Source organism: Bos taurus, chromosome 16 (assembly GCF_002263795.3).
Source record: "Bos taurus isolate L1 Dominette 01449 registration number 42190680 breed Hereford chromosome 16, ARS-UCD2.0, whole genome shotgun sequence".
In the NCBI taxonomy this organism is placed as follows: Eukaryota; Metazoa; Chordata; class Mammalia; order Artiodactyla; family Bovidae; genus Bos; species Bos taurus.
This window is the reverse complement of record NC_037343.1, coordinates 45,586,949-45,599,511: the sequence shown is the minus strand read 5'-3', so window position 1 is coordinate 45,599,511 and position 12,563 is coordinate 45,586,949. Positions and strand designations below refer to the sequence as shown.

Below are 12,563 nucleotides of genomic sequence, written 5' to 3'. Positions count from 1 at the left end.
CTAAAGCTCCAATACTTTGGCCACCTGATGTGAAGAACCAACTCATTGGAAAAGACCCTGATTCTGAGAAGGATTGAGGGCAGGAGGAAAAGGGGACAACAGAGGATGAGATGGTTGGATGGTATCACCGAGTAGATGGAACAAGAGTTTGAACAAGCTCCAGGAGTTGGTGATGGACAGGGAGGCCTGGCCTGCTGCAGTCCATGGGGTTGCAAAGAGTCGGACACGACTGAGCGACTGAACTGAACAGCATAATTGTAACTTGAAGATTTTATAATATTGGAGCACGAGATATCCCTAATGTTACGTGCTTGTTTTACTATTGAAAGGTTGTTGTTGAATCACGCAAATACATCGGGATTCTTGGCCCCCGGAGGAGAAGAATTCAATCCGGGGCCAGAGACGAGACTTGATCGCTCAGAGCTTTTGTGTAATAAAGTTTTATTAAAGTATAAAGGAGATAGAGAAAGCTTCTGACATAGGCATCAGAAGGGGGTAGAAAGAGTACCCGCTTGCTAGTGTTGACAATGAAGTTATATACTCTCTAATGAATCCAAAGAATGTCTGGAGGTTGTAAAGACCTCATCAGACCTACTCCCATAATTTACATTTTAAGATAACAGAATTAGCCAGAAGGTTTAATCCAAAGACTGTCCTTAATCCAGAGACTGTCCTCAGACAGGATACATTATTGTTATATAATCCTAAGGAATGTGGAGAAAGAAAAAAAGTTTGTCCTTTCTTCCTCCTTGAGAATTCCAGACCCCTCTCTCCTTGGGGACCCCTAGATTTCCTATCAACCTGCCTAGGAAATGACTCTCTCACTATTAATAACTAGTGTGTTTATAGTATTGTAGTAAGTGCTATGGAGATTTAAAAAAAAAAGAGCTTTAGAAAAACGTTTTCCTTTTAAGATCTTCAGATTAACACTAGAGAGGAAAACATATGCCAGTGCTAGGCAATACAAACCATGGCTGATTATAAGTAGATTATGTTTATGTCTAATGAAACGAATTAGAGGAACGATTGTTATGAGGTATGTGAAAGACAGCATCTTGGAGCAAGAAAATCTAGAGCTTGATCTTGAAGCCTAGATATGCACAGGCGAAGGGAAGACCGTCCTGTTAGGGATACAGCACAGTTTTCGAAGAGGAAGGAATCGAGTGAACACAGAATATAGTGTGAAAGTGAAACTGTTAGTCACTCTCAGTCGTGTCCAGCTCTTTCTGACCCCATGGGCTGTAGCCCGCCAGGAATTCTCCATGAAATTCTCCAAGCAAGAATACTGGAGTGGGTTTCCACTCCCTTTTCCAAGGGATCTTCCTGACCCAAGGATTGAACCCAGGTCTCCTGCATTGCAAGCAGACTCTTTACTGTCTGAGCCACCAGGGATTCACTGTTTAATAGGTATAGAATGAGCTGGTGTATCATTTGGCAGAACTTACTTCAGAAGGAAAAATGCAGGTTTTATGGTGATAACTAAGAAGTATGTTGGAGAGTTTTGTTACCTTTGCCAGATGTATGTGTGTGTACATTTCAAGTTATTGATCATAGTAGATATCTAGATGAAATTTATTCAGGAAATGTTGCTAGTCATATCTCAACACCATGCATTTATTTTGAATGTTTTTCATAGGATACCTTTGTGGCAGTGTTTTCATTTCTCTCTGGAAGGTTAGTGCATGTTTCTGAACAGGCTCCTTCGATCCTGAATTGTAAGAATTGGAGTCTTGTCATTTTGTTGAACTGCTTGCCCCCCAAGACATGAGGGTGTTCTACACGCACACTGCCCATGCTCAGCTTCCATTCTGGAACAACTGGACACAAAGAGGTAATGGGACCAATATTCAGATGTTTATCTCACCTGGTTAAGCTCACTTTCATTCTACCAGAAATAGTACACAAGTGAATGCATTATTCAGCAATGCAAATTATATGGTTTTTCTTATTTATTTTTAAAAGCCAAAGTGTGATGAAAATCACATTTTAAATGCTTCTAATGACATAAAGGTCCAATAAATTTGCTTTCATTTAGTCAACTTAATTTCACAGATTATATGCTATAAATACGGTTTGATTACAGCATGCTATATAGCAGGTTAATTGCTACAAAGGCTCTGTTTCCTTCACGTGAATACAATTCAATGTTTTTCCTCTTACACTGACTTCATTCTCTCTCTCTAGAGATAAGCGTCTCAAAGTTAGATCCCCTTCCAGTTTTTCTTCTCCTTAAAAGTTTTGTTTTCCTTTGGAAATGCTGCTTTGCCTGAACTGGGGGATGGGGGGTGGATTCCTACTCGAAATTTTCTTTGCCATCTTCTATCTCATGTCATCTTCCGTGCATTTGTTGATCCTTTCTCAGTTAGTTCAATCACTCAGTCATGTCTGATTCTCTATGACCCCATGGACTGCAGTACGCCAGACTTCCCTGTCCTTCACTGTCTCCCAAAGCTTGCTCACTTATGTTCATCAAGTCGGTGATGCCATCCAACCATCTCATCCTCTGTCGTCCCCTTCTCCTCCTGCCTTCAGTCTTTCCCAGTATCAGGGTCTTTTCCAGTGAGTCAGTTCTTCACATCAGGTGCCCAAAGTATTAGGGCTTTAGCTTCACATTAGTTTTCGAATGTTGAGTTTTAAGCCAACTTTTTCACTGTCCTCTTTCACTTTCATCAAGAGGCTCTTCAGTTCCTCTTCGCTTTCTGCCATACGGTGGTGTCATCTGCATATCTGAGATTATAGACACTTCTCCTGGCAGTCTTGATTCCAGCTTGTGCTTCATCCAGCCCAGCACTTTGCATGATGTATTCTGCATATAACTTAAATAAACAGGGTGACAATATACATCCGGTTCTAACTGTTGCTTCTTGATCTGCATACAGATTTCTCAGGAGGGAGGTAAGTTCAGTTCAGTCGCTCTCTGTGACCCCATGGACTGCAGCACACCAGGCTTCCCTGTCCATCACCAGTTCCCAGAGCTTGTTCCAGCTTATGTCCATCAAGTCGGTGATGCTATCCAACCGTCTCATCCTGTGTTCTCTCCTTCTCCTCCTGCCCTCAGTCTTTCCCAGCATCAGGGTCTTTTCCAATGAGTCAGTTCTTTGCATTAGGTTGTCAAAGTATTGGAGTTTCAGCTTCAGCGTCAGTCCTTCCAAAGAATATTCAGGACTGATTTCCTTTAGAATTGACTGGTTTGATCTCCTTGCAGTGCAAGGGACTCTCAAGAGGCAGGTAAGGTGGTCTGGAATTTCCATCTCTTAAAGAATTTTCCACAGTTTTTTGTGATCCACACAGTCAAAGGTTTTGGCATAGTCAATAAAGCAGAAGTAGATGTTTTTTCTGGAACTGACAAAAATCCTTTCTCAAGTTACCCTTTATATCTTATTTCATACTTTTCATGAGACATCTTTTAAAGATTTTCGTATAGATCAACTTTCTTTTTGATCCCAAACCCTTTTCTCTCATTTTGATTATTTTATTATGGTAAAAAAAACACATTCACAAAATTTACCATTGTAAGAGCTGACTCATTAGGAAAGACCCTGATGCTGGGAAAGATTGAAGTCAGGAGGAGAAGTGGGTGGCAGAGGATAAGATGGTTGGATGGCATCACTGACTTTATGGACATGAGTTTGAACAAACTCCAGGAGATGGTAAAGGACAGGGAAGCCTGGCATGCTGCAGTCCATGGAATTGCAGAGTCAGACATGACTAAACAACTGAACAACAGCTGTTTTTGAGTGTATGGTTCAGCAACATGAAGTCCATTCACACTGTTGTGAAGTGGATCCCCAGAACTTCATCCTGCAGATCCAGATTTCTGTACTTTTTTCTGGTTTTCAGTCCACTGCCCAGCCCAGTGAAGATCAGTTTTACAAGCTTTTTTTTTTTTTAACCACAGACCCTCTCTGTCCTCTGTACACGTTTTGTAGAAGCTTTGGAAAAGACACCTGTCACCCCTGCTTTTTTTCCAGCCCTTCTCTCCTGTTTTGTTGTTGTTCAGTCGCTCAGTCATGTCCTACTCTTTGTTACTACACGGACTGCAGCATGCCAGGCTTCCCTGTCCTTCACCATCTCCCGGAGTTTGCTCAAACTAATGTCCATTGAGTTGGTGATGCCATCCAACCATGTCATCCTCTGTAGTCCCCTTCTCCTCCTGCCTTCAATCTTTTCCAGCATCAGGATCTTTTCCAATGAGTCAGCTCTTCACATCAGGTGCCCAAAGTATTGGAGCTTCAGCATCAGTCCTTCCAGTGACTGTTCAGGGTTGATTTCCTTTAGGATTGACTGGTTTGATCTCCTTGCAGTCTAAGGGGGTTTGATCTCCTTGCAGTCTAAGGGACTCTTAAGAGTCTTCTCCAGCACCACAATTCAAACTCATCAGTTCTTTAGCACTCAGCTTCTTTATGGTCCAACTGTCACATCCATACATGACTACTGGAAAAACCATAGCTTTGAATATATAGACAGTTTGTGGGCAAAGTAATGCCTCTGCTTTTTAATATGCTCTCTGGATTTGTCATAGCTTTCCTTCTTTCCTATTCCCATCATTCAGAAACACTGATTTCATTTTTCTTCCTCTTTCCTAAATATGTGTTATCAAACTTTAGCTGTCCATATTTGTTTTTCTGCTTTTGTTTGTCATGTATTCATCCCAGGGACATTTATGCAGCTGTCTCTGTGGGCTGAGAGCTGTTCTAGGTGCTGAGGTACAACTGTGAGCAGAACCCACACGTGGGACTGTTCACCAGCTCTTTTCTCATTTACCTTTCAGTATCGCCCTACTGTCTCTGTCTGATTTTTTCACCTTCTTATCTTTGCTAATTATTTAATATTTTCCCTACTTGTGAAAACATACTAGTCTCTGAAATTGTTGTCTTTCAGACCCTAAACATTAACTTGCTCCATAAAGATGGTGTCCATCTCGTTCACTCCTGACACTGTGCTTTTGCCTTAGGAACCCCAAGGATCCAGACTCTCCCTAAGAGCCATTTTTTAGCCCCCACACTGCTCCTGGCTTATGCACGTGTTACCTCCTTCTGTCCTTTCCTTTGAATTCAGAGAACATTAAGAGGACATAGGAAGCTGTATAAACTCAGTGGTTGTCAGGTCTGGCCCAGTGTTAGAGCACGTTTCCACTTAGGTTTGTCATACAGACCTCTGAGAAGGAGCTGACCACTCTTTCTTTAGAATACAGCTTCAGCAACAAGAACTTGCACACTCTCGCCCAGGTGTGGAAGTGACTGTGGGCACCTGTCTACTGTTTGAGATCCCATAGGCTGACGTTCTGTGTTTGAGGACTCCTGGGAATGCAGCTGAATTCACATGCCTGATGCATAAATAGTGCAGGTGAGTTTACCTTACAGTAGAGTTGCAGTATTTTTTATGTGCAAGGAATTTTAACCTTGGAATCTGAAGGTCTGAGTTTCAAATTGAATTACGTCCGTTCATGAACCTTGGACTCTTTGAAAGTTCTCTGGGCTACAAGGAAATCAAACCAGTCAACCCTATAGGAAATCAGTCCTGAATATTCACTGGAAGGACTGATGCTGAAGCTGAAGCTCCAATACTTTGGCCACCTGATGTGAAGAGCCGACTCATTGGAAAAGACCCTGATCTTGGGAAAGATTGAAGGCAGAAGGAGAAGGGGGTGACAGAGGACGAGATGGTTGGATGGCATCACCGACTCAATGGACATGAATTTGAGCAGGCTCTGGGAGATGGTGAAGGACAGGGAAGCCTGGCATGCTGCAGTTCATGGGGTCGCAAAGAGACATGACCTAGCAACCGAACACGTGAACCTTGGAGGCCACCTGGCTTCTCATCGTAAAATGAGAATCTTAGTTTCTGACGTGCCTGTTAATGCAGGGTTGCCAAGAGGACCTAGCAGTCAGTGGGTAAGTGAAGCCCTGGGGATGTTTGGAGCATCCACAGCATAAAGGCTTATCTTTACTGCTGTCATCTATTGAGTGGTTACTGGTTGTCAGGATCCCTTCTTGATGCTTTACTGGAGTAACCCAGTTAACCTTCACAAAGACTTCTCCAGTGGACCAAGACAGTAACTATGTTGATTTGTGTCTGCTTAGAAGCAGGGCAGTTATGGTTATGGAACAGGGGTTGAGAGGAGCCCTCAACCCGCATCACGGGCCTGGCCGGAAGGAGCAAGGCCAGAGGAGGGCTGGGGGCAGGAGCTTGGGCTGCAGTGCAGCTTAGAGAGCAGCTGGGCCAGGCACCTAAAGGGGGTCCAAGCTCCACAGGCTAGAGGATCCTGGCATCTGGATGGAGTAGTCCTATCTCAGAGCCCCTCAGTGCATGGCCTGGGAATTTGGGTGGCAATTAGGTCCCCCACAGTCAAGAGCCGAGCCATTTCTGAGCTGCCACAGTCACAGAGGTGCCATCGTCACACTGCCTGTCAGTATGGAGCTGGCCTTCACCTTGGCAACGTGAATCCAGAGCCCCTTTGACAGCTTGGCCGCTGGGACTGCACCTTAAAGCGGGAAACCTCGCCCCAGACAAAGCTAAGCACTTGAAAGTGGCCCCACGGCACGGCTCCCGTCTGACCCTGGCTACCCCAATCTGATCTGAAAGTCAGATCAGGAAACTAAGGATGTTTTTGAAACATCCTTCTCTTGCCTTAATTCCTCCATGATTTATTTGAGCCTTGAGTGAAACAGTTTTTATGTTGAGACAACAGGACATCTTAGAGAAATGAATTTCTTTACCTTATTTTTTCACTTCTTTTTCTCACTGTGTTCAGTTGTGTCCGACTCTGCGACTCTTTTAACTGTTGCCTGCCAGGTTCCTCTGTTAATGGAATTCTCCAGGCCGGAATACTGGAGTGGGTAGCCATTCCCTTCTCCAGGGGATCTTTCCAACCCAGGGATCAAATCCGAGTCTTTTGTGTCTCCTGCATCACAGGCAGATTCTTTACCTCCGAGCCATCTGGGCAGCTCACTTTGTCAAGTTCTTTCATTTATTTCTCATGGATATTCTGTAAGAACTTCTGGTTTCAGGATTCTGGGACTGCAGCTCTTACAGTTTCAGGAATTATGGTAGTTTGGTCATCAGTCCATTTACTTTTAAACTGGAGGTTTTTAAAAAGTCATAAACACTTTTCTTGATTATTCAGAAGCCCAGTTTCTGACTCTTGCTAATGATCCTTTCCTCAGGGATATGAACGCCTGGACTATATTTGGTATTTTGGGTCTTTAGAATTCTCATTGTAAATTCTCCTTCAGTGTATTTTAAAAAAATATTTTCTTGGTTTCTATAACTGGGGACTGTTCACTCTAGTGAACAAACGTTCAAGATATGTAATTAGGGAGACTCACCAGACAAAAGTAATCAGCAATACCTGAGAATAGACTCAGTTTCCTACTGTGTCCTAAGGTGGGCAAATTTAAAAGTTTCTGAATTACCCCCTTATAAATCAGTAAAACAAATGCAAAAGTTTGTAAAACTGAAGCAGAACCTTTGGCATGAGAGTTGTGAGGGGAAAAATTTATTTCTGTCTTTCCATTGTGCTGGGTCCTCATTGTGGCTTGAAGGCTCTCTAGTCCAGAGCACAGGCTCTAGAGCAGTGAATCTATTTGCAGTGAATGGAATCTTATTTCCCTGACCAGGGATCAAACCCAACTCCCCTGCATTGGAAGCCAGATTCTCAACCCCTGGATCACCAGGGAAATCCCGAGAAAATGTTGTTAATGACACTGAATTGGTACCACTTTCTGGAACTTAGTTTGCCAACATATTATGAGAGTCATGAAATGATCATATCGCTTAGGTACACAGCTCTGGGAAATTTATCCAAGGAAAGAAAACACAATGAAAAAAATGTATTATATATCCTACACCCAAAAGCTCTATGTAGTCTAAATTCCAAGTTTTTGAGACATGTCCAAACTATTACCAGGGCGTGGAATATCACCAGCAAAATACTTGTGTCACAGGATGACTATGTTGGCGTTTAAAGCAGTGAGTGCAGGCAGGTGTAGAAACACAGACAGAACTGCAGGAGATGACAGGGAAAGGCCATCATCAGTGGCTCTCAGGGCCTCTCCTGAGGGCTGCTGATCAGCAGGAAAGCCCTGGGTAAATCCTGGATGGGATGAGATCTTGGTAAAGGGGAGAGGAGTCCTATCTTAAGAGTAGCTCTGTCTCTTAAAAGAGTGTCCTGTTTGGTTAGTGATGGTTTGAGGGGAGCCACCCAGGGCAGGACACTGACGGGTGTCTTTGTTTCTAGTGGCCTCACAGTATGAACTGGCACTGGTGAAGTCCTTCTTCTGCAGGATAGGGTGAGTATGGGGGCTCCCTGAGGCCAGGAGCAGTTGGTTAGGCTCTGATTATATTTTAATTTTTTTCTTGATGTATGGCTTATCCCTGGGTTGGGAAGATCCCCTGGAGTAGGAAATGGCAACCCACTCCAGTATCCTTGCCTGGAGAATCTCATGGACAGGGGAGCCTGGTGGGCTACATACAGTCCATGGCGTCACAAAGACATGCGCACGCACATGAAAAAACAGTAGCTGATTTAGTGTTTCAGGTGTGCAGCAAAGTGATTCAGTTATATATGCGCATACTAAGTCACCTCAGTTGTGTCAGACTCTTTGCAGCCCTGTGGACTGTAGCCCTTCAGGCTCCTCCATCCATGGGATTCTCCAGGCAAGGATAACGGAGTGGGTTGCCATGCCCTCCTCTAGGGGATCTTCCTGACCCAGGGACCAAACCCAAGTCTCTTAGATCTGCCTTGGCAGGTGAGTTCTTTACCACTAGTGCCATCGTTCACGTGTGCATGCTAGTGCTAAGTTGCTCCAGTCGTGCTTGGCTTTCTGCGACCCTAACTGTAGCCCGCCAGGCTCCTCTGTCAGTGGGGTTCTCCAGGCAAGAATACTGGAGTGGGTTGCCATGCCTTCCTCCCGGGATCTTCCCCACCCAAGGATCCAACCCCCATCTCCTGTGTCTCCTGCCTTAGCAGGTGGTTTCTTTACCACTAGCACCACTATTCACATATATATTCTTTTCCAGATTCTTTTTCATTACTGGTTATTATGTGATAATTGAATATAGTTCCTTGTGCTGTGTAGGAGGTCTTTGTTATTTTATCTGTTTTATATTTAGTCGTCTGTATCTGTTAATCCCAAATTCCAAGTTTACCCCTCTGATTTTATTTAGCACTTATTTTGATTTTTCTGTATTCAGCTAGGTCTTCCATGGATACAAAAGACAAGACCTGGTTCTTGCTACAAGGAGTTCTTATATTTTGACTGAGAAGATACATGTACCCGTGAGAAAAGTAGATAGGAATGCAATAGGAGAAAAGACCGGAAAGATCACTCGGATCTGAAGCCCACTGTTGTCTTGGGGCCTTTTTGATTTTGTTTGGTTTTTGTTTTTCAGTCACATTTAAAATTAATTTTTGCAACTTTGAGCAACCTTAAAGCAAGATAGGTATATTTATGAGAAGACTTAAAGACTTCCTTAGTGGCTCAGCTGGTAAAGAATCCACCTGCAATGCGGGAGACCTGGGTTCGATCCCTGGGTTGGGAAGATCTCTTGGAGAAGGGAACAGCTACCCCACTCCAGGATTCTGGCCTGGAGAATTCCATGGACTGTATAGTCCGTGGGGTCTCAAAGAATTAAGACACAACTGAGCAACTTTCACTGAAAGGTCCAGAGACAGAGAACTAGAAAAAAAGAGATCAAAAGTTTAATTGTAATTGATTTCTGGTAGAATTTATTAGTGATTTTTTTTCTCCTTTAAGTTTACTATGACATGTTAATGTTTGTTGTTGTTTGATCGCTCAGGAGTGTCCGACTCTTTTGCCACCCCATGGACTGTAGCCTGCCAGCTCTTCTGTCTGTGGGATTTTCCAGGCAAGAATACTGGGTTGGATTGCCATTTCCTCCTGCAGGGGATCTTCCCTTCCCAGGGATCAAACCCGTGTCTGCTGCATTGGCAGGCAGATTCTTTACCACTGGGCTGCTGGGAGAGCCCTTCATAGTAAAAGAAAAAAACATTTAAAAATGACATTGCGATCACCAACATTAGTGTTGAAGTTCCTGTTAATAAATAGCCTTGATATTTAGAGAAGAAAAATCCTTGTAATAGATCATTCAGACACTCCATGGACTTGGGGGGACCTGGGCTAATAGTATTCGAATGTTTGGGGTGGGGTAACCTGGAATGGTGTAGAGGAGGAGGCCCATGCTGGTTCCCTTTGTCACACGCTGGTGAGTTGTTCATGAAGATCTGAGAGCAGTGCCTGCCAAATAGTAAGCGTCGTATGTGTTTGTTACTCTAGTAACAAATAGGTAGGTGCCTTTCAGGTGCTTTTTCTGAGCCGAGCACTGTGGTGCTAGGATCAAAATGAAGTTCTGCCCTCATGGACTTTGTGTTCTATAGGATGGGGGCTAATAGTAAACAGCTGTGTAAATATACATGTGTCAGTGGTAGTAAGTTCCTTGTAGAACCGTGAGCTGAGTAAGGGGGTTCCGGGCAGTGGAGAGGTTGCCAGTGTATTCATGGTGGTCAAGGAACTCTTCTCTAGTTAGAGGCCTAACTGACCAGAGCCCTGAAGGAGGTGAGGAAGCAGCGTGTTTGAGAGAAGACATTCCGGGAGAGGACAGAGGCCCTGGGCACAGCACACCTGGCTCCTGGGAGGATGGTGATGGAGTGGGTGGAGAAGACAAGGAAGCAGGGGCAGAGACCATAGGGCACGCTGACTCCTGGATGAAACGTTTGTTCAGGGTAGCCACTTAATTATTTTTAAAACTCCCGAGAATTTTCAAAATAATATAAAAACTAGTATAATGAACTGACATGTACTGCTCATTTGGCATGAATAACTTTAACCATGGCCAGGCCTGTGTCATCTGTTCCACCTCCTCATGCCCCTCTCCCTGTTATTTTGAACCAAATCTCAGCTCTCTTTATCCTTTCCTTCATTGTTATTTCAGAGTCTCATCCTAACAGTAAGGTACTTGTCAAGCCTCCAGGTGTTCCTGTTGTTCCTCTGTGGCTGGCAGGAGCTGCTGGTTAACTAGGCTAACGAAGTTAGCTCCTGGCCCAGCGAGTCCTCAGTGGTTTTGACACTTCCTTTGTGGCAGACTTGTCATCCCAGGCTCAGCAGAGATGGCTGCTCTCCAGATCCAGGTCCTTGGGCAGTGGCTGCTACAGGGTCACCAGTGCTTCAGGAATGTCCAGTGGGTAGAGACAGGGCATTTTCATTTCTTAGAAGGAAATATCGTTGATGGTATGAAAGGCTTGTGATAGGTGCTGTGCTGGGTGGGGGTTGGAGCAGGGGGTTTGCAGGAGTGGTATAGCCAGGAGGTGGTGGGTCCCAGACCAGGCAGTGCGGGTAGACATGGAGATACTGTGGATCTTCTGGATGTTTCTGTAGGGGAAGCTACAGAAACTGTATACTGATGGGTTAGTTTGGGGTGTGAGAGTAGTTAAGGAGATGTGGGGTCTTTGGCTCAAGATGCCATGTATGGGGTGGAGGAAATTGCAGGATGAGCAGCTGCCTGGAGAGTTGGAGTGGGGGGAACACGTGGTGAGTTGTGGATGAGTGTGCAATGTTGACTAGAATTCTGCCCTGTGATCCTGGCAAGGTGTCAATCCAGGAGCCTGGGATTCAGGGGAGAAGGCCGGGCTAGAGACAGATGCGCAGGTCATTGATGTATCAGTGGTGATGAGAAGCCTAAGACCTGAAGACCCCAGAAAAGCACTCACAGAAGTGGGAGGAGAGCCACCAGCAGAAGTACGGGTGCTGGCAGGTCAGTGTCAGCAGGGGGCGCTCTTCTGAGCGGTGACCTAGGAAGCAGGGTCAGGACTGAGTACAGAGAAGTGGCAGGAGATGCTGGAGTTTGAGGAGAGCAGAGAGCACGAGAGAGGGTGGGTCTGCTGGGCGAGCAGATACCCAACCTGAGCATCTGGGCTCATGATGGTCAGAGAGGAGAGGCGTGATGGCAGAAACAGAGCGTGAACCTCAGTCTGGGATGTTTGGTCAGAACCAGGTGGAAACCTCTTCCTGGTAGCTGGGCAATCAAACCAGCTGAACATCCTGGGGGTCGTTGTAGAGCCTCCCCGCCCTCAGGAGCCCCTGTGCTGGGTGGCGGAGAGGGTTGTGCTGTTGCCCCCACCAGGCACTGTGGGTGATGCTGAGCCGAATGCCAGGCCTGCACCAGGCAGGGGAGGAGGGGGTGCCTGGGGGCTGGCTTGGGGACACTGGTCCCAAGGGACCCTGTTACGTGATGCTTGGTTTAGACACATGAAATGAGATGGACGGCTCTGCCTGTCTCTCTTCCCAGCAGGAGTGGACAGTCACGCTGGAATCAGTGACCAGTTCACACTCAGAGTGATGAGCCAGGTCTCCAGAAAACCTCTTACTCATCGAATAACAAACAAGTATCATTGCCCTTGGGTACATTTAAATTAACGTTTCCCTTCTTTTAAAAATAAATATGTTTAACACTGCTCTGTTTATAATGGATAAACCAAGAAAGTCCTACTGTATAGAACAGGGAGCGCTGCTCAGTGTTATGTGGCAGCCTGGATGGGAGAGGAG

General features: G+C 45.1%; 1 protein-coding gene across 1 annotated transcript in view; it reads left to right on the top strand.

Annotated features, from left to right (window-relative positions):
- The window catches only part of PER3 (period circadian regulator 3), a 69,156-nt gene that overhangs the window by 3,493 nt on the left and 53,100 nt on the right, over positions 1 to 12,563 (top strand). Inside the window, 2 exon segments of the mRNA XM_059875624.1 lie at positions 1,637 to 1,831; positions 8,240 to 8,291. Of these exon segments, the coding sequence (XP_059731607.1) occupies positions 1,765 to 1,831; positions 8,240 to 8,291 (119 nt within the window). The 5' untranslated portion in view covers positions 1,637 to 1,764.